This window comes from Dromaius novaehollandiae, chromosome 1 (genome assembly GCF_036370855.1).
Source record: "Dromaius novaehollandiae isolate bDroNov1 chromosome 1, bDroNov1.hap1, whole genome shotgun sequence".
Lineage (NCBI taxonomy): Eukaryota > Metazoa > Chordata > Aves > Casuariiformes > Dromaiidae > Dromaius > Dromaius novaehollandiae.
The window spans coordinates 121,540,538-121,561,732 of record NC_088098.1 but is presented as its reverse complement, the minus strand read 5'-3'; the positions used below and the strand labels follow the sequence as shown (position 1 = coordinate 121,561,732).

Genomic DNA, 21,195 nt, shown 5'->3' with positions numbered 1-21,195 from the left:
TGAGTGAATCTGAGGTCAGTGGAGAATTGTTCCCTTTTCACTTTGCATAATCATGTCACTTTCATGGCGTGACTGTTTTTATGATGTGGCGGCCTGGGGCAGAAGCAACCCTGAGAAAGCTGTGCTCCACTAACATATCCAGAAGGGTGCAAACCAGTAACAACCACTGGGAAAGTTATTTGATATTCAAGGAAATGTTATGCACAACAAAAGAGATTACACTTTTCCCTTACAATTTTCTCTAATTTCTTGCTGGCCACAGCATCTTCCTTTTGCTGGACTCTGCCTGAACACAAATTGTTGTCATTACATTCCCCACAGACAGCTGTATTTCAGTGACAGGCTGTAACTCTGCACACAGTGAGAGTCTGGGGAGAGTTCTGCTGCTTTTGAAAAGTCAAATAATTGTCAGTAGTGGATTTATCATCACAGCTATTAATCCTTCCAAAAAGTAGACAGTTAAGATGAGACAGAGAAGGCAATAAAGCAGCACAACACCACCACTGTTTTTCCGACCACAGGTGTGTGTTGAGTAAACACCAAAAGGTGCAACAGGAACAAACTTCTGATAAATTCATGAAGAAATTAGGAGAGTAATACTGTCAAGGGAAATGCCTCAGAATTATGAGAGTGTTAAAGCAGGAGGTGATATTGCAGTGTGCTGTGATACCCTGTGCCCTAATTAGAAGTGATGGCAGAGGTGACTAACCAAGAAACAACATTAGACTCCCTCTCTAGACATGGGCCTACGAAAAAGGATGATTACAAAAATGTCAGCCTTAAGGTACTATGGAAAATGGTAATAACAGACATACAGTGCATTAATATGCCTCTGTACAGGGCAAGGGTATCGCTAGCACTTTGCAAATATTCATTAACATTTCACCACATCCCTGAAGGAAATAAATAAGCCAGTATAACTAGATGTGATCAACAGAGGAAACAGAGGCATCGGAGAATCCCCAAATCCTTGTCCCACACTAAAACACTGCAGCATACTGCCTACACAGTCTCATAGAGTCAGTGGGACTCAGGACATACATAGGTGTGTGAAGGGGCACATATGTGGCAATACACCCTTTAATGGGAAAAATCATACACATGATTTTATTGAGACCAATAACAGGCCGCATCCTTCTTATCCACCTACTTCATCAACAAAAAGCTGTGCAAACTTTTGATATTCCTCGCTGCTTGTATTGCTGAAGTCCAGAGAGTATTTCACATTTGTTATCCGCACCATTCCATTAAGTTTCTGGACAGCTGCAAAGCAAGAAAATGACAATTTAGACATATGCTTCATGGACTATGGTCCATGGATGAGTGTGTGACAGTCACTGGCATGCCTGGTTACACAGGGTTTGTTTCAACTCAAAACAACAGCAAGTCAGCCCTCTGAAATAGAGGCAGGGATGCAAGTGCCTAAACACAAGCATCCAGCCGCTTAAGCTATCTTCTCTGGCCTCTGGATGCTTTTCAAGAGGGGCACAAATCTCATTTAGGTCTTATATCTGACAGCCTGTGTCTTGGATGCTTTGGAGCATCCAAAATGTCACTTTATGGCTATGTTCAGGTGTCTGCTCTCCTACTCTCAGCTAGCTGTCCCAACTCCCCCAACACTCAGTGCAGGAAAACTGGCCCCTGCAGAGGGCAAATCATTCCAGCACCTAGATCCTCCCTCCAACCTCAGGTGAAGGCTAGACAGCTATCGGAGACTGGGCATACACATTTCAAATGGCTACTGTTAGATGAGATGAATCTGATGCCTTCTCCCCCCAAAGCTCTGTTTGCTGAATCACATTAAGGCAATCTCAGATGTTTTAGATCATTTCTTGGTATTACTTTTTTTGGATTGTTATAACAGCAACTGAAAGTGATCATGAAATGGAGGAGAGGGGCTTCTCAAGACATGATTGATACCACTGGCATCATTTTAGTGGCTAGCCAAATAAACTGATTTATACCATCCAATACCCCAAGCATTGCCAGCTTATCATCTTTCACACTGCCTTCCAGCTGCTAACAGATCATCACCTTTAGCCTTAGATATCCACTAAAATCTATGCTAGCTTCAATATCTCTTACAGAGGATGGTTCTCCACCAGAGACTTCAAGGACAGTATGATCTAGCTAAGGTATTCAGTTTAAAAATTGTTTCCAAATCCAATTAGCAGTCTTCACTTTCTGGTGTACTGCCATGCTTTCCTTCATACACCTTTCTGTCCTGATTTCAACAGTGCGTAAGATACCAGGCTCCAGCCCTGAGACTGTCAGACTCCTACACTGAGTTTTAGTCTCCCATATTAGCTACTTTTACAGAAGGAGCAAGAATTGAAAAGCAGGACTCTGCATAGACTCTATGCACCACATTACATGAAAGCTAATTTTGGTCACATTGGAGACAATAATTGTTTGAGCTGGGACAAGTGCCAGAAGAAGAGAAACGGTCTTGAAGTAAAGCTTTGCAGGGGAAAGGAGAAAGTCATGTCTACTTAAAGCAAGCTACTGACAGCTTGCTTTATCCCAGAATGTTTCTGATCCAGAAGGAACCCTCACCACCACTGGCCAGATGAAAGGATTTGGCTCTGCTTTCTGCTGACTAAGGATGAGCTCCAGGTTAGAGATGTTGCCACAAGGAGGTGCTCTGTATTAAACATGACCAAAGATGGATTTTTGCCCTTTGAATTACCTGCTTGGGCTGGTGAAGTACCACCATGGTGGCTCTTCCTCTTGTTCACCAAGCATAGTCCCTTTGCAGGCCTCTTTCCTACCAAAAGCTGGGCAAATGTACTTGGCTTAATATTTGATTAATCCAGAAAATAAAGCAGATTCATATAAACTGAATGTCTTTGTGTAGAATTCTTCAATTTGTTTTCAGCTGGAAGAAAATGATCTTCAATATCTGATATCTAAAAGGAGCTACCTCAATATTTTCAAAAAAAATGAACATTTGTTGCTTTCATTCTGGGGGGAAAAATCAACAACAAAAAACTTTTTTTTTTTACTCTTCCCTATATCAAAGATAGGGGAAGGCACAAAGCAAAGCAGTAAGTGGAGCTTTTCAGTTGAAGTCAATATTTTATTCAGTCCAAAATGACTTTTTTCCTCCATTTGCCCAGCAAGCTTCTAAATCATGTATTTACCCAGCTCTCTTCCTAGGTCTCACCAACGCCAGGCAGAACAAAGGATATGAAGAGATATGAAGAAAAAAGACAAAAACAAAAAAGAGGCATCTGCATGGCTGCCCAGAGACTAGTAGGACTGGAGAAATGGAGACTATAGCACTGGAAGGGAGGGTGAAGAGCAGCAGAGATGGTCTCAGGAGGGTGAAAAAGAGTATTTAGGGAGAAAGGAACTAAAGAGAACCAGAAGGGTGCTGGATGAATGGAGACCCCAGGAATAGGGGTCAGAGAGAAGAGAACAGAGAAATAGAAGAGTGCACTTTGTGATTGGAGAGATGTGGATGGCATGAGAGAAAGAATAAAGACATGCAGAAACAAAACTGAAACAGGTATCACTCACTAACACACTAAAGGAACAGTACATTTAGAGATGGGCAGAGACAGTGATGTTTCTATCCCAACCACAACTATAATTTAAAGACTAAATCTGACCCTAACCTTGAACTGTGATTCAACTCCGATCAACAGAAAGGTTCCTAAGTAGCTGCAATACATCTTTCCAAACCCAAATGGATGAAGGCCTCTCCATCAGCCTTGTTAATCTCAATTAGAGGTCTTCAAAAAATGGCTCACATATTTCCTTGCATCTCTTGCCCTTCAGGGGATTTGCACAGTTCTGTCTAATTCATGCTTAACTGAGGGAAATATGAAGGCAGGTCATTTTATTTTCTCAGGTCTCTAAGAAATCTCTATAGGCTGCTGCTATGGTATCCTGGTGCCAGTCCATGCAGGAGAAACTAAGATATGTGGCAAAAGGACAAGTAACTTATCTTTCGATGAGCCACACTCTGAACACTGTATGATTTGCTTCATCTGCTTTGAGAAGAGGAAATGTAACATCAACAGAACTTCTGTCAAATTACCAGAAAGTCAGAGTATTTTGACATCTTGATTTAGAAAAAAAGTGCCAATTTCCACAAGAAACTATGTTTGACAAAGACAAACTAATTTCAGTTGCCTTCATTCCAGACCACTGATTACAACAACCATGCATCTTTCTGGAATTTGAGTGAGGTTTGGCTTATCATGCTGTTAAATTACCATGCATGCAGGCCCCTGCTGGACCCATACTCACTGCAGTCCATGGCAGAGCCTGGCGTTGGGCTGGAAGCCTGAGAGAAGTCTGGCAAAGCTGGTGACCCCAGGATTCCAAAATATTTCTCAGATGAAGAGCTGTTGCTCCTTTCTGTCTCTACATGTATTCTGAGAGTGGTATTGAGAGCAAGAACTCCAGCATCTCCTGTGACCAGCAGCGTTGTACTGGGGCCACCCTGAGAGCTTACTTCAGGCACACCAAAAGCTGCATGTCTTCCCGTAGTAGTGGAGGCCGTTTGATTTGATAATACTGGCAATTGGGAACTGAGTTGCTCTTGCCCAGCCATGCCTGTGGGTGCATTTGTAAGAGCAGCCACTTGTTGCAATGCATCACGGGAAGCCTCTCCCACCAAGCTTTGCTGAGACAGACTTAGAGCTGCCTGCTGCTCTGTGGTCACAACCACTTCCTCTCTGGCTGTGGCCTGCATGGCCATGGAGCTGTTTTCCCTGCCAAAGCCAATCTGTGATGACAGGCCTTTTTTCCAAGTGGCTGGAGGAGCATTGGTGGGAGAATGGCTGTAGGGTGCTTGGTTGTCACTCAGGGGCAGTACAGCAGGGACACGGACAGTAGTGCTCATCTTGGAGCCTACAGCAGCTACGACCTCCATCTCAGTGACGGCCGGGGAAGCAGAGGCTGCAGTGCTTATTTCAGGAGCAATCTCTGTGGTGCCTGTTACTTCGGGGGCCATCGTTTCAGTAAGGGGGTTCACAATTTCACCTGCAGCACAACAAATGCACATGAAATGGAAATTCAGACCAGAAGAGAACATAAGGACATGCCAGATCTGACCTGAGGAAAAGGCTGAGACTACCTCGCCACATGTTACAGTGTTACGGAAACAGGTATTTTATTAACGAACTGCAGCATATGCAATTTTTATGGTATTGAGTCTGGTTTGTGCCCACACAAAGAAGAAGATTTGATTCCTGTATCTCATCTTCTGGTTTGCATGCAATGGATCATTACAGAGGAGAGAAATTAGCCCCAGAGATACCAAGAGAAGGAAAGTGTGCCTCATCTTTCTCAGCATCCAGTATTTAGGCTAATCAAAGAGTAGATCTGAGAGATTACATGCAAAGACATATTTAAGGGTCACATTCATAGTAGACAGAGATCATACATGATTCTTCAGCCAGAGACTGCACTTTGTGCACTATACAAACACTTTTAATAAAAGCAGAGGTAGAAAAACACAGCTCATTCCCACCTTTCATGGCAAAAGAAACTAAACAGCTGTCTCTTGCTCACCTTCACAGTTTCTTCCAGGTTGGGATGGATTGGTGTCCATGGTTGTCTTGCATCGACACAGGTATGAGCCCATCAAATTGATGCACTCTGCAAACACGGAGCAGTCATTCTCAGATTGAGAAGCGCATTCATCCCAGTCTGAAAGACCAAAACCAGAACACTGGTCAGGTGGTCTCCCTTCTGCTGCATTAAGCTAGGAATAATCACAAAGTAGTCCTTTTCTGAATATTTAAATTTACATACGTGATCTTCCTCTCTCATCATTTACCGGACAAACAAGCTCTGAGTGATGCAGAACACTATTTACATTGTTATTGGGTCACATAAAAAAATCAATCTTTGTCCTTTCACTCTAAAGAATATTTTCTCCAGATAAAGAATTTTTTAAAGAAATTTTTTTTTAGAATTATACACTGATTTGAAGGGAGAAAATATTGTAGGTTTGTGTGTAACAAAGTCTGCTAAATGTTAGAAGATAAAATAGAGGTATAAGATAATAACAGAGCAGAAAGACAGATATATCAAAAGCATACATTATACAAAATTCTGGTTATAATACCTCCAAATACATCAAGTAATGAATAAATCTGTTACCACTAGCTAGAATATTAAATACATTTTAAAGTCAAATCATTTTCTGCTTCAAATAAAAAGTAAATGGAAGTAACTCCCCTCTTAGCAGAGAAAGTTCTAAGGGCGAAAACTCTTCTTATAAAAGACTTTCTTTTACAGGTAATATTATAGAACTGTGACCCTCTTTCTGGTAGTCTTAGAAAAGAGATCCTGGTTCGTCAGGGCATGATTATGCTCTAATGATATTTCTAAGGTCTAATTCCAGTCACTCTGAATAGGTTAAAGTAAGTGATGCTCCCATCATGGAGTTTTAGACCAATTTTATGGCTGAGTATCTTCACTCCTGAAGGATTTGGATCTAGAGTCTTATATCAGCATTTGCACTGTGTTTCAGCAAGCATGTAAAGGGGGAGTTAATGCTTTACACATGAATAATCTCAGTGAATTCTACATAACCACTCCCTGTGTACACTCAGTTGTGCATATATATTCACAGCCTCGGGCCTTAGTTGACTGAGAGCAGGAAGCTAGACTAAAAAGTCTATGTCTTGGGACAAATAATTCTGATCAGAGACCTCAAAATTGTTTTGCACAAAGCATTATTATAAGTGTTTGTTCTGCAAACGTACAGACATTAATTACTGTGACTATTTCTCAGAAAAAAGTCCCGTTTTAGAAACAGAAAGCACAGAGCATGTGTCTGTATGCACATACATGCATTTGCCTTTGTGCTTGCACACAGGCTTCCCCTTTTACTTCCTTCAAGCTAATATTTCAATTATTTTTCCTTTCTTCCTCATTAGATAATTGTTGTATCCATGATAATTTCCACTAGATAATTTCATGTGTCCATAGCCAGCATCTGCCTATCAGGTTACAGCCTAAGCCACTTAGAAGGAATATAGAAATATGCAGGATTGATTAAAGCATCAGCAATGAAAACACTCTCACAAATGCCTTGCTATGCTATAAGGCAATTGCAGCTCTTGATGGTTTCAAACACCATTTGAGAGATGTTCTAGTGCTAACTGCCAAAAATTTATATTACCTGGCTTCATTGTCTCTGAGGGTTTCCTTTCCCATTACCTAGCATGACTTTTTAAGAAAATTTCTTAATCTCTGATAACCACATTCCACAACGTTCCAGCCCAAAACTTATATTCTCTCCTCTGCGCTCATTGGTACTAATACATACACATGTGGACTCACACACCACCCTTTTTCCTCTATAGTCTTTGCATCTCAGCCAAGGTGCGCTTTGTGCTCCCTTTCTGCACTCTTGGCATCTGTCTGGCCTGTCTCATTTGACAAGAACCTTTCCTGCCCCCCACCTCTGCCAACAGTCCTACACAAAGAATTATAAAAACCCTACTGTTGTGTTCACCCTGATTACCCATTATATCTGTACGAGGTACACAGAGCGGAGAAAAACCAGGGAATTCCTTGCCTAATGATGTTGCAGGTGCTGAAGGTTTGCATGACTTTATGGGGGTCCATGGAGGAGAAACCCAAAAGAAATCACATTGGACTCAGGAAGTCCTGGAGCAGTTGGTAACCAGCAGAGGATTAGTGAAAGGCATCGTCTGCACTTGCCATATACTTACTCTGCTCTAGGAATTGGTTCCCGGCTACTACTAAAGACATGATACTATGCTAGGTGCACCTTGACCCTGGCTCAGCACATGTCCCTTTCCCTTTTCTTACGATGCCTCGCACAACAGACAGCCATTTTAGTGTCTATATATCATGGCAGAAAACTTAATAATTGAGATGCAAAGATGGGTGCAATTGCGCCATTCCTTCAGTTGTGCTATCTCTTCTGACGTCTCACTCGTGCTGTTTTAAAGTAGAATGCTCTGCTCTGGTGCTGTCACTAAACCAAGAACATAGTCTTTTGATGATCAGGCTGCACAGAGCGTCTGAGAAGTGGCATTGCTCCCCAATGCAAGAGGAGCTGCGCTAGCTTACGACCTAATAGATGCCCTGGGACTCAGGATGCCCTGCTTCCTGACCCCATCATAAAGCCTTTCCTTCATGTGCTGCACTTGTCAGCCTTATTTTCCACATTTGATCTTAAGAAACTCATGTCAAACAATGCCGGTCTGGCCAGAGCTAAGAAACAGGCCCCATTTTCTAGCCCTAAACAGGAGTAGTGGAGCTGGCTGTGCTCCTAGATAAGAGCACTGCTACTGGAAGTCATCTGGCTTTCTGAATTTAAAATAACACTCAGGAAATTTTGCCTCCTTCCTTCCAACCCCTTCTCAGGACACCCACAACCCTCTGTGCAACCAGGAAGATTATATCAATGATGTTTTTAAGGTATTTTGGCACACATCAACATCTTGCAATTCCATATCTGCTAGCAGTGCGATATTCATAGGCTTCAGGTGCAATCTGTCTTTTCTGTTTTTTCCTCTCCTGTTCTCTCTAACCTTGGTATGCTCTGCAGCTTCAAAGGGAATTTTCCCTGATCATAGTAAATAAGCTTTTAAGGGCACAATACACTGGGAGAGAAGAATAACCCACTCTGTTGACTTTGGCAACTCTCAGAACCCTGGCTGGCTTTGTCAGCTGTGAAACCTGAAGCCAGAACTTAGTCCTTTGAAGATAAAAATGGTGGATTAGTTAAGATCAAACAAAGGCCTGGTTTAACATAAATTCCATACATGTTTCTTTAGTCCTATTCACTAAGAGGACACTAGGGAATTTCTCTGGCTGGATTTCTATTGTGAAGATGCTGGATTTCTTTTCTTAAGCCCTGGCCCAAATACAACCCCACAGCCTTGAAGCACAAACTGTCTAGAGGGCATGTGTATTTAAAGGCTACAAATATTCCACAGTAATCCTATCCTCAATTCAGTGCAAGATACGGCAAAAAAAAACAACAGCTCACAAGAAGGAGGGAGAGGAAAATTAATAGGGAAACTGAGTGCTCCTCTCCTCCTTGAACATACCAAAGTAGAGGGAAAGAGTGCCCGCAGGTACTTCGGGACAGCCAAGTGCTCCTTCTTCTGGGCTTATAGATAAAGGCCCACAGAGGTGTTCTGATGTCATGGTTTTCTCTCCAACAAATCACTGTAAGATCCACATTGTACTTTGTCTCTCTATAAAGTACTTTTCATGAAGAGAGCCAACAATACCATGGGTGATCAAAATACGAACACTGCTTTGTTGTTTAAAAATAAATAAATACCTTCTACTGCGGTGTTTTGTTGATCCACGAAAAGCCTAGAACCATTGTACAGGTAAGAAAGCATTGGGGCAAATGTAGAGGCATCAGCCAGAAACTCGGGATCCTGTACAGTGATTCTGAGCCTCACAACGATACTTCCAGCTTCCAGAGATTCAATTTGCACTTTCAGCTTCCCAGATTTGTATAAGCCAGAAATGTTGGGTGGAAATGAATTTTCAATCTGAATAAAGTGAGAGACACATCAACAATTAGGAACCCAATAAGCGTAGCTTATTTTAAAACTGAATCACAGTGGTACCATTTTTAATGATTTATACACATGCAGTATTAGTAGAAAAATGTGGTAAAAGGAGAAGTTTCAAAGTGTTTTAGAGATCCTATTTTTCAGACATTATATAAGCATACAGAAGTGAGAAGCTCATTGGTGCACCTAGGTACACTTGAAAATGAGACCCATCTGACCACTCATCTTACCGCAAGCAGTACCCAGGCAGGGTTTGACATTTAGCATAGGCCAGGGGCCAGTCTCAGTAGGCAATCTGAATGTGGCCACCATATTTTGGAAGGCCAAACAGTATGGATGCAGGCTGTTTTGTGCCATCTCATCTTAGTGCCAGAAAATGGTTCTGGAAATGTTTGATTAACCAGTTTAGGCATAGCTTTAGACATCAGTGATTATTTGAAACTCACCAGTCCAAGACCAGCCTGCACTGAGTATGGTGACAAAGTAATCTCAGGGTGAGACGCAAGAAAAATGGGTGGGTAGCTTCCAGAAAACGTATTTGAGACAGCTCAGCTTAAAGGCAATATCATAACTACATCATGATTGATCAACATTCAACTAAGTAGACATACTTATTGACCAAATGGTGTTACTCTGAGTGTGAAAGCTGGCATACTGCCGTCAATATTTGAGCTGTGCAAAAGTTGGCAGGTTTCACCCTACATCTCTGGGAAGCATCTCTTTTGCTTGAGCCTTTTTTTCCTATGTGCACTTCAAAGCACACCTTTGAGCATGCAGTGCATAGTCATAAATCAACACAGCTTTGCTCTCATTCAACCAGAGTTTGCTCAAAAAATTTCTACAAACAAGCTGCTTAACTGGTCTAAGTTCATACCTGGGTGGGGATGCAAGAAAAAGAGAAGAGGAAAGAAATGAGAAGTGGGCAGCATGCTCCCAAACATGCAGTGAGGCACAAGAAGCACAGATGAGCAGCCCTCCTTTTCCTTCCCAACTCCATGATGCCAATTAGCTTTGCATCAACCTCAGAGTAGATTCATGATGCCAATTAGCTTTGCATCAACCTCAGAGTAGATTCACCAACAAAAATCCTTCCAAGCAACAAAAGAGGACAATTTGCAGCTATAGGAAATAAAACCATGCCAGAAGGCTCAACTACCAATTTTTTCCATGAGTACATGCCTCTTCTGTACTGCCTGTGAAAATACAGCTCCATTGTTGTTATCCTTTTTTTCCACAGTTTTATATTCACATATGTTCATGAGTCTCCTTGTATTTTGGGAAAGTTTAGTTTTGGATCAAGACCTGAATTCCTCTGTCTGGGCCCTGTTCTCTACAACAAAACTGTAAGAGATTATGGTGTCTGAAATGCCCTCTCTGTTTGGGAAGCTGAGAGCTGGTAACAGAGTTCATGACTCAGTTTTGTTTATGGCTGATTACACCTGAGCATTGATAGTGGCTATATGTGAGTATGTAATGAATGGAGCTAAGAAGAAAGCCTAACCCAGTCACTTTTCCTTAAAGAAGAAAGAGCTTTGAGAGCAGTGAAACATTTATTGTGAAGACAGCACTGAAATGAATGCCAGCAATGTCATTTCAAAAATTCATTTAAAAAGCCTCAAGTCAATTTAGTGCAAGTTTATTGCCAAAGTAAAGATCCAAGGAAAGGAGTCCCTATTGCATGCCTGATTTTTTTCTTCCTTGCTCTTCTGTAAGGGAAAATTCCCATTGGCTCCATTGCTAACAAGATCAAGGGCTTGATCTATTTAGTCAGATGGATTTTGTTTTAATTATAAAGACAGGTCACAGGAAGCGATATGATGATTTTCAAGGGATATTTCAGCTGTGCACAAAATCCCCTATTAAATTACATACATTTTCAGTTTAAAAAATATATATTACGCATGATACTTTAACATTACCTCTGTAAACAACAGTCTTGAAAATTCTTGATATGCCGAACTACTGGCATCATAGAAATCTTCAGTGAAGTTGTAGTTCAGGATCCTCATAGTGATACCAAATATCTTGGCCTCTGTAGGACACAATTTTAAAATACATGCTGATCAAGCATCAAAACTGATGTACTTAGACCAAAATCTCAGAGGTATAGCCAAATGCTGACAGCGAGCAGTAATATGGTGTCAGCTCACCTGTTTTTGGCACAACCCAAGATAAAATGTTTAAATCTGGAATTGATATGCAACTATTTGTTTTAAACTAAAATATACAAAGAGCACAAGACCTGAGTGTGTTGCTAGTAGGAGAAATATAGTGGGAGAAAAATTGCTGGTATTTAAAAGAAGACCCCCCTCTTGTATTTAAAAGAAGGTCCCCTCCTCTTTTGGGGGGGGAGGGGAGGGGGGAGGGAGAGGGAAGGGATATGAGAGGTAAAAGAATGTTGTATTAAACCAAGAAACTGAAGCCAATTTTTTGCTACGAGTCTTCTATACATTGAGTACTTACATCAGGTCCATAAAGATATTTACGTGGCTAATTCCAACTGAGTGAGAGCTGGGTATACACATATCCTTGTGGACCTAGCCCTACATAACTATTGCATTTGATTTACATCCAGGGTTGAATGTCTGTCAGCTCATCTTCAGTCCATCAGTCACAATAATTTTTCTTCCAGATCCTGGCAGTGTAGGGAGTAAGTATATTTCCAAACTGAAGAGGTAAAAAAATGTGCATACCACTTCCTCTGGTGAGCACAGACAGATCATGCACAGAGCACATCAGCTGTAACCTAGAGCTGAGGAATCTCTAACCAATTTAACCTGCATAAACAATCTGAGGCAGTTACTCTTTGGACTCGTCTTTGAAAACCTCTTTTTTCAAGGGCTCCGACTCCATACTCTGCAGGCCAACCCCCTGTTTCCCTGAGCACTAGACCTCCTACTTTCCCTGCATGAAGAGAGGCAGTTCCTGCTGACCCAAATGGGAGTCATCTCTCATCTGATCAAAGGGAAGGCTCTTACAGATAAACATAAATAGCAGCATTCCCATGCTGACAGGTATTAAATAGTTCACTGCCTGCTTTTTAAAGAAAATGAAGAGAGACTTCTTTTTGCATGAAGGCTCAGGAAGTAATTTAAGTATAAAGAAAAAGCAAAGTTATGTTTGATCAACAGATTAGGGTCTCAGGGAGCTAACGTCATTGGCTAATTGAATGAAATTATGCAGCTATTCTGCAAGCTTTCTTACACAGCTCTTGTCATTCACTTTAATCCTGGTCACTCACAAACTACTCATCAAAATCTGGCCTTCCTCTGAGCACTTTCAATAGCTCAGCAGAGCCTTGGCCAGCCAGTTGAATGGACTCCTCACGTGCCCCAGCCATCAATCAGGAAAAAAAGACCCTGATGGGAGAAGGGTTAGTGGTGGTAGCAAAAGGCAGTGCCGACCAAGAAAAAGTGCATGCTGGCTTAGCCTAATATCTGTAATTGTCTGAGTCAGCTCTAGCACTGCTTCATCAGCTGACGCCAAAGCCCTGCTGCCTGGTAGTCCAGATTGTGAAAGTGCTGGGGTGGGCGACAGAGAAAATGTCAAATGAGGTGGGAAATGGTGCTTGGGGAGGCCCAAAGGGATCATTGCTGAACTGCAAGTGAGTGTAGAGACAGAATATTTTTAAGTGGCTATTTACCTGTTTTAACATTTTGATGGGAGATGCTGTTTTTTCCACATGTTTCATAGCTGAGCTCTACTGAATACATCACACCTGCTTCCAGTCCAGACACATCCATTTTCATTTCCTCTGTCTTCAGGTTTTGTACAATCTCCTTGTCCTTCAACACTTGGACTTGGAAAGTATAGTTCAGAGCAGAAGTGATGTGCCAAGACATTTCAAAACTGCTGCTGGTAACGCTGAAGATTCGGTGGTTTCTAATTGAAGGAGGATCTACCACAGTCCCAGGGAGAGTTATCAAAGAAAAAGCATTATTTCATCCTTAAAACACTGTGCTCTTCTAAATCCATTATAGACATGCACTTCTACGATCAATAGGGGAAGTTTCTCTTTCAATAACATCACAAAAGATTCATCACTCTCACAGTAAGAGGTTCCCTCATCCATGAACCACTAGAGTGATTAATTGAGTGTTCATTCTTTTTTTTTTCTCCTTTTACCATAAGTATTAGTGTTGAACCTCTGGTAATACTGATAATCTGACAGTGAGCTACAGGCTCAAGCAACAGAAATAAGTAAGTTGGAAATAGTGAACCTGTGTAATCTACCTATGTTCACACTTGTTTAGCCTCTTGCCACTTTAAACATCAAATGCACATCTTTAGGTGGAGATTCACTGCCTTGATTTATGCCTGGAAAAAGAACACCAATTTCCATGTAAGTCAGAGCAGAACACAGACCCCAGCTTTTACAGGCTGGGGGTTGGGGGGAGGAAGGGGAGACCATTTTATTTATTTATGCCACTCCAGCCCAGTGCAATCATCATGTCAATGGGAAAAGACAAGACTCTTCATAGACGATTCCTCTCAGAGCAGGAGGAGGAGGCGTCTATATTCAGTGGGATGAAATGCTTTTGACTAGGGCCTCTCTCTCTCCACTAACCATACAGCACAGATGGTTACCACAGACTAGACGCCTCTCTTGCAGACAGCTGGGATCAGGTGAGATGAACATCAGCCCCTACGCTAAGCTAGACACCATGCCATCCTGCCGTCACAACTTAAATTCTTTTATACTAAGAGTTAGTCTAAGAAAAAGGGTTGCTTTCTTAAATTATTTTAATAGGACAGAATTTTTTCCAGGCCTCCTGCCAGACAGTCCCAAAGTCATACTGTCCTGCTCTAGGAAGACTTCAGTTTAATTCCTTTAGCTTCAAATTGGATCAGAAGTTGTGGATAAAGATGGACATCAAGAATACCCAGCCTGTCTCAGTGAACTAGGCAAAGAACTCCTTAAAGCTATTTCTTCCCTAAAGAAGAACAGGATGTTGTTAAAAGGATTGTGATAACTCTTGTCTGAAAGGACTGAAATCACCAATATAAAGACAAATCTATTGGGGTTTGTTTTTGTTCTTTTCATGATCCCTCAGACAGCTACAATACAAAGCAGAGAGAGTATTCATTCACAAAGGTTAACTCCAGCATAGGGTGGCTGTGGCCAGGCCCCCTGTCTGAACAAGTACCCCATCAACAGCTTTGTCTGCACCAGGGCAAAAGGTCTGCATCCTGGCGGCCGTGACCAGGAGGATCTCTTGCAGCCGGTACTGGATCCTCCCTTACATTGTTCCAGGACCAACCAGGGATGAACACTCAGCCCTTGCTGGAATTCTACCTCATGTTGGAGGCTTTGGAATATCCAACACAAGCCCTACAACGTGATCTGCATTTGAACTGCTCAGAGGCACAAGTGGCTCAAGAAGCCCAGTACAGGCACCCCACTTCAAGGAGGTCAGCTTCCTTCAGTAACCACTGGGATAACAAGGCCTTTTCTAGTGGTCTGTTCATAGCACTACAGCTCCTGATCCAAATCTCCCACTGGGGGACCCTCTTTCTTTCCATTTCCATAAGTGGAAATTCACTCCAAAACTATCATCAGCTTTTGTGAACATCCTCCCATAGCTCAACCAGCCTCAGGAAAAAGGGATCAAAGAGGTGATGAATTAAAAGCAAGACAATATTCATTCAAATCCAAGGTTACTTACAGCATCCAGCCTCAGCAGATTGGTTAGTCATGGACAAGAGAGTTGAATTACTTATAGACTGAGAGCTATTGCTAGTGTTACTGGGATCCAACGCTGCACTTGGAATAGATGCTACTATGCCTAAGGGAGAAACAGTAAAGCATGCCTAATAAAGCAAATCCAAAGTAACACCATTCACATTTTCAGCAGCTGAAGCAATAGAAGTAATATAAATACAAATGAAAATAGATGTATTATCACATAAGTATAATGATAATACATTATCTTAATATTTGAGGCTAAGGGACTGTAAAACTGTTTTTGAACTAAAGCACTGAATCTGAAAACACTTATTTATCTCATATTCTGTAAGCCTGTTAGCAGGCCCACTGATGTCTGTAGACTGTAAGTACATGCCTACATACTTTGCTGGACTTTGTAAAGAATCATTTCACCCACTGCTCCAGCTGCCTCCAAAAGAGAACTCAGAAACAGTTCGGCAGCTCAAGGTGATATTATACAGCCACTGAGTCCAGGCTGTAGTCATGCGGTCAAAACAGGAAGGAGACTTTATGTACACATAACTTCATTAATCATATTTCCCCAAGCCACTGGGGTGGTGTACTGACTATGAAAGACTTGCTCTGAGAAGAAGTCAAGGTCTGAAGCTAGAGGGATTTGGGCAGGTGGGTAAGGACAGCTGAGGGTGAGATATGGGAGACAGTCTGGGACTGTGAGATAAACATACCATGTTTCAATCAGAAATAGCTAACAACTATGGCAGCTTTTCCCAAAAGGACGATATGGGCCGCACTGTATGCCAGAAATCCTCACCTCTCAGGCAGCTCCTGTGCTAGACCGAAGTCCCACAGAAGCAATCGCAGTATTTTCAAGGTGAGGCCTACATTTCTTACCTTCCTTTCTTGTGTTCATCTGGTGAGGACTGACATCACCATGTTCATGCTCAGGGTTGCAGCTGTAATAACCCTCCAGATTTACACAGGTGTCTTTCTTAGGACAAGCATTGAATTCAGCATAGGAACATTCATTGACATCTAAGAAGAAGAGTACATCTTACATAGATCTTGATAGCAATATCAAGATTGATCTGCAATACATGTAGATCAGACCCTGGATATGATAAATTCTGCAGTAACTTTGTTGAAACAACTCCAGATTCATATGGGTGCAATGAAATCAGAAAGCTGCCCTTCCCTGAAACAAGCCCTGATTCAGTTATAACTGCCATTTTTTGCTCAGATTCTTTGGAATAAAATGGCAATAGTGGCAGCCCTCTTATACAGTTCCAGAGTGTCATCCAAATACAAGCAAAATGAGGGGAAGGGGAAGGCAGATCTACCCAGTGGTCTCACTGAAAGTTGGACTGAGTTTTCAAAAATAAACACAGAGTAGGAAGTAATGACAAACTGTGCTGTTGATGCATTTCAGGAGTGGAAATGTTCAAACAACTATGTAGCAAAAAGTAGATTAAATCTATTTAAATCAACATATTTAAATATTTATCTAAAATTTAAATACACAATAGTAATTAACAGACTATAAATACTCATTGTTTCATGCAAGCTTCTGGAAATAACACAAGTCTACACAAATAGAGTATATCTGCTTCCCAAGAATACCTCAAACACTCTTGTTAAGAGCCTCTTCTGCTTAAAATAGCTAGTGATTGTGATACAGACTTGAACCCCCTTTGCTTTTCAGTACAAAGAAGGGCTATGCTATCAGGAGAAAATAAACTTAATTCAGGAAGCAGAAGTATTCCCCTCCGAATTTTTCACTCCAAAATGATTACTAACTACATCCATCTATTCATTTTATAATGCAAGGTTTAGGGACATATTTGCAAAGTTTACAAGATTTGCCACACCAAATTTTTGAAAGCCAGTGGATAGTCATACAGATAAAATCCCAAGTGAAGAGGGATAAAAACACTTCCTCCAAGGACAGGATTATAATAAATAGCAACCTTGCACATCTGTGTCAATCACTTCATACACACGCTTCACAATGTCCTTCAAGGAAGAAGACACATCCACTAGTGGAGCCTGTTGATGCAGTCCAGTGAGAACCTGAGAGGCGACTGTCCCAGCATATATTTCTGCATGGTTACTCTGGATATGATACACAGAGGCATTCAAGGGCTGTAACGCTCCAGTAATCTGGAAAACAGGTGAACCAACACTTCAGTATCTCATTTCTTTATCAGTAAAACTGTATGCCAATGAGGCATAATCTATGCAATGATTACCATTATAAACTGAGTGCAGAAAGCACCGATTCAGAAATCTTAGCAAACTAGGTCTGTATTTATGCAAGGAGAGTTCTTCTTATTATTGCATTTCACAAAAGAGTTACAGTACAGCAATGCCAAACTACAGAAGGCATGGAGCTGCAATGTCAGATCTCAAATGCTTTGACAGGAGCATGTAACCCAGAAAGATATAGAAATGTTCTCTTTCGCATGTAATGCTTAAACAGCAAAATCTCAATAGACAGAATATACTTTAGACAGGCTATTTGTGCACCTGTAATAAAGCTGTCCAATGCTTCCTACTTTAAGAAACTGAAAAGAGTCCTTCAACGTTGCCATAGTTTGGCCAGGAGAAGTCAAGTTTTCCAGGGGAGGAGTCAGCCTCAGGCTGATTTTTTTTCCTTCTGGTTGTTGAAGGCTTCAGATGAAATAATTCAGTAGTTCCTAAGAATTAGGACTTATGAAAAGTCAATAAAGAGAATTCCAGAGACATTATGTGGAAGAAACTCTACCACCACCTGCCTGTTTAGGAAGAACAACTTGCTATTTGGCATGTGTGCAGACTGACTTGCGTTAGGATTGCGGGTTTTCTTCTTCCTAGGAAAATGTGACCATGTTTGTCCAAGTTCAAATTCACTGAAAAGTTAGATTTCTGTCCATCGTCTCCAGGCATGCTTCAGCCTCTTAGAGCTCTGAACCACACCGAGTAACTCAGCTTTTCCAGTGGCTCCTTAGGACTTTCCTTACAATTTCAATCCTCAGCTGCGTTGTCCTGAGAGCAAGCAACAGAGCTGTGAACACAGAGCACTGCCTTTCCCCTTGCAGTTTTAACTGGTGTTCAGGGAATATAATAGAGCAAGTGCACTGATGGGAACACAAGGAGTAAGAGAGAGGCCAAAAAAGAAGGAAAGGAGGAGCCTGAAAATAGAATGTAGATGAAGGAATGAGAGCTAAAGGGAGCGAGAAAAATCCTAGTGCTGGCAAAATTAATATTAAAAAAAAGGGGGGGGGGGGGGGAACAACAGACTGAGCAAGGAGACTGGGACTAAAAGCTATGGAGAGAGACAGTGAGACTGATTAAGTCCTCATAACCACAAGTCACAAATCAGAGAAGGGACACTGAGACCAGCTGAGCATTGGAAGAGGAGTCATTGGAGCAGACAGGGCCTGGAAGACATTCTTTTGAGGAAAAAGTTCCTTGCAAAGACTCCTTTTGGTGTTTTCTTTTGAGTGTTTGATGTTTTGCCATAGCTTCCTTGAGACTAGGATAGGTAAGTCTTGGTTGATTACTGCCCTCTACTCCTTACCCCAACAGGACAGGACCAGGGTTTGGGGGTTTTTTAGTATATGGTGAGGAGGAATTTAGGCAGGAGGAAGAACTAAATTCATACAAAATCCCCATGTTACTGCTATCATTTCTGTTCTCCTGCCCATCAGGGCTAGACTATGGTGGAAGAGGGGTATCCTTTGCTACTTGCTCACTCTCAGCTGGAAACTGAGGAGGAGCAGAAATGAAAGTGGAGGGTAATAGGGAACTTCCCTTTTGGGTACCTTTCCGGGACCACATCCAAGCCTGGTTTTCTCCATGAAATGGTGACATGTACTAGGAAAATGCATGAAGTTTATGGTTTGGTGTCTTTGTCCTAGTTCATCAATCCACTTCCTAAATACCACCCTATGGACAGAAAAAGCCACCTTGTCTGAACACTGCTTTAGTCTGTGGCCTGGTTCTCCCTATAGACAGACCATCCTCCGGAGATGCTTGCCTCAGCCTCTTCTTATCTGTTGTAGCTGGGATACTAAGATACATATTGTGCTACTGTAATGTGACTATACACACACAGTTACCATGGTCACTGCTAATCTATGCACGAGGCAGAGCCTTGGTCCTACAGAAAAAGAAATACACTGCTGTCTCACAGAGCACCACTTGCTATAGTAAGAATGAAAATGAAATACCTTTGATCCAGAGACAGTCCCACACCATATTCCTAGATTTTGACAGGGAAATGTCTAGCCTTGCACAATTCACCTTGCATGTAGATCCCAATTTCATAGATCAGATTTGTCTCTTGAAAAGTTCAGCTCAAAACTCCTTATTGGAAAACATCACACTTTGCAGGTCTTGAAATCCCAACCCTGTCTTATGTCACAGACCCAGAACTGAACTGAGCTGAAGCAGGCATCACTTAAGCAGGAGAAAAATTATATTTTAGAATGTGAAAACTTTAAATTCCTCTCGGCAGAGACCTGAAAAATTTACTAAAGAAGCTGTTAAATCAACATTACTTGAGGTTCTTGAGGATGAAGTTGACATTTAGTTAATAGGAATATATTAGGGCCAAAAACAATTATCTTGCAGAACAAAGGGGGAGCAACTAGATAGCAAGATTATCCCCAGCACAGAGAACTATGAGATCCTTTCCAAACTGAAGCCATTACTGGTTACTGAGTAACAGAAATGCTGATGCAAAGAACAACACACAAGAACATTTTTATTTGTACATACCATGGAGTGTAACAGGCGTGAATGATTCAAAAGGTGGGGATCCACTCTGATTAATTCACTAAAATCCATTTTAACAAGCATTGTCACATTGTACCAGAATATTCTTTCTGAAATGAACAAAATTAAACAGCCAAATCATCTGAGGTCTGATGTCTCAGTTCAGAGCTATAGGAAGGCCCTGAGAAACTGAAGCCAGGTTTAAATTTGAAATTTTGAAGGGCCCACATAAAACCACCAGCTACTGCTATGTTTACCATATGCTGCAGACAGCATCACTAGCTAGAAGAACTTGAGCAAGGTCCACCGGACCTATAGCACCTGCTATTCAGGGCTCGCAGGTTCAGATACTGAAACTGAATATCCTGGAACTGATCCAAAACAGATATCTATATTTGTCTTACGAAGAGCTATGGTGACGGTTGCTCTGCCCACTCCCATCCTCAGAAGCAAAAATAAAGCATATTTTTGTATTAGAAGCAGTTTTGAATTTATCAGTAGCATACCCTCTGGCACTGGATCCACACAGCCTGCTCCTTTGGATGAGTTGCAGCATTTTTTAAGCCCTGGACATTCAGTATCAAACGTGCAAGGATAATCATATGTTTCCATGTTCTCCATTGGACAAACACCAGGTCTTGAGGCAAATACACTGGATCTATTGAGTGCTAAGTAACAAAAACATTTCTGAGAGCAAAAATATAGAACATTGTTTCCATAAAACTGTGGTGTTGAATTTATAACAAACGCCTCCTCCTCATTCTAAAAGTGTGTCTGTTCTGAGGTTTTCATGGGGAGAAAACAGCAACCATTATTTCATTTCAAAAGTGTAAATGCTATCAGAATTTTCTCTTGTTCATGACAGTTGTTACAGAAATTTTGAACTTACAATTTTCCATAAATGAGTGTGTGTGCATAAATATATATATACAGTTTCTAAATATGAAGAAATTGAAGCACTGCAAAATTCAGAAAATCAGAAAATGTACCTGATGTAAGCTATGACTAATCCAAATAAAATATAATGATCAAAACAAACAAGTAATATCTAAGCTAGAATTCAGGAGATTTTCTTTAACCTTTTGTTGCAAAAAAGTTAACCTTTAGTTATAATAATCAAAGATGTTACACAAGAACTGAGATAAATGCTGTTCTCAGTTACAATTAAATGGGTTACACACAAGGACAGGAGAGTAGAATTTAGCTCATGGTCTTTAACCTGACAGCATCCCCTTG

At 41.3% G+C, this 21,195-nt stretch overlaps 1 protein-coding gene across 1 annotated transcript in view; it reads right to left on the bottom strand.

Annotated features, from left to right (window-relative positions):
• Nucleotides 1-20,064, bottom strand: part of UMODL1 (uromodulin like 1) — a 43,110-nt gene extending 23,046 nt beyond the window's left edge. The window contains exons 1-10 of the mRNA XM_026121592.2: nt 19,963-20,064; nt 17,169-17,361; nt 16,096-16,236; nt 15,203-15,322; nt 13,180-13,434; nt 11,456-11,568; nt 9,293-9,512; nt 5,527-5,664; nt 4,258-4,995; nt 1,151-1,263 (exon numbers count right to left, since the gene is read on the bottom strand). Coding sequence (XP_025977377.2) covers nt 1,151-1,263; nt 4,258-4,995; nt 5,527-5,664; nt 9,293-9,512; nt 11,456-11,568; nt 13,180-13,434; nt 15,203-15,322; nt 16,096-16,236; nt 17,169-17,361; nt 19,963-20,043 — 2,112 coding nt within the window. The 5' untranslated portion in view covers nt 20,044-20,064. The remainder of the gene's footprint in view (nt 1-1,150; nt 1,264-4,257; nt 4,996-5,526; nt 5,665-9,292; nt 9,513-11,455; nt 11,569-13,179; nt 13,435-15,202; nt 15,323-16,095; nt 16,237-17,168; nt 17,362-19,962) is intronic.
• Between the last annotated feature and the right edge of the window lie 1,131 nt (nt 20,065-21,195).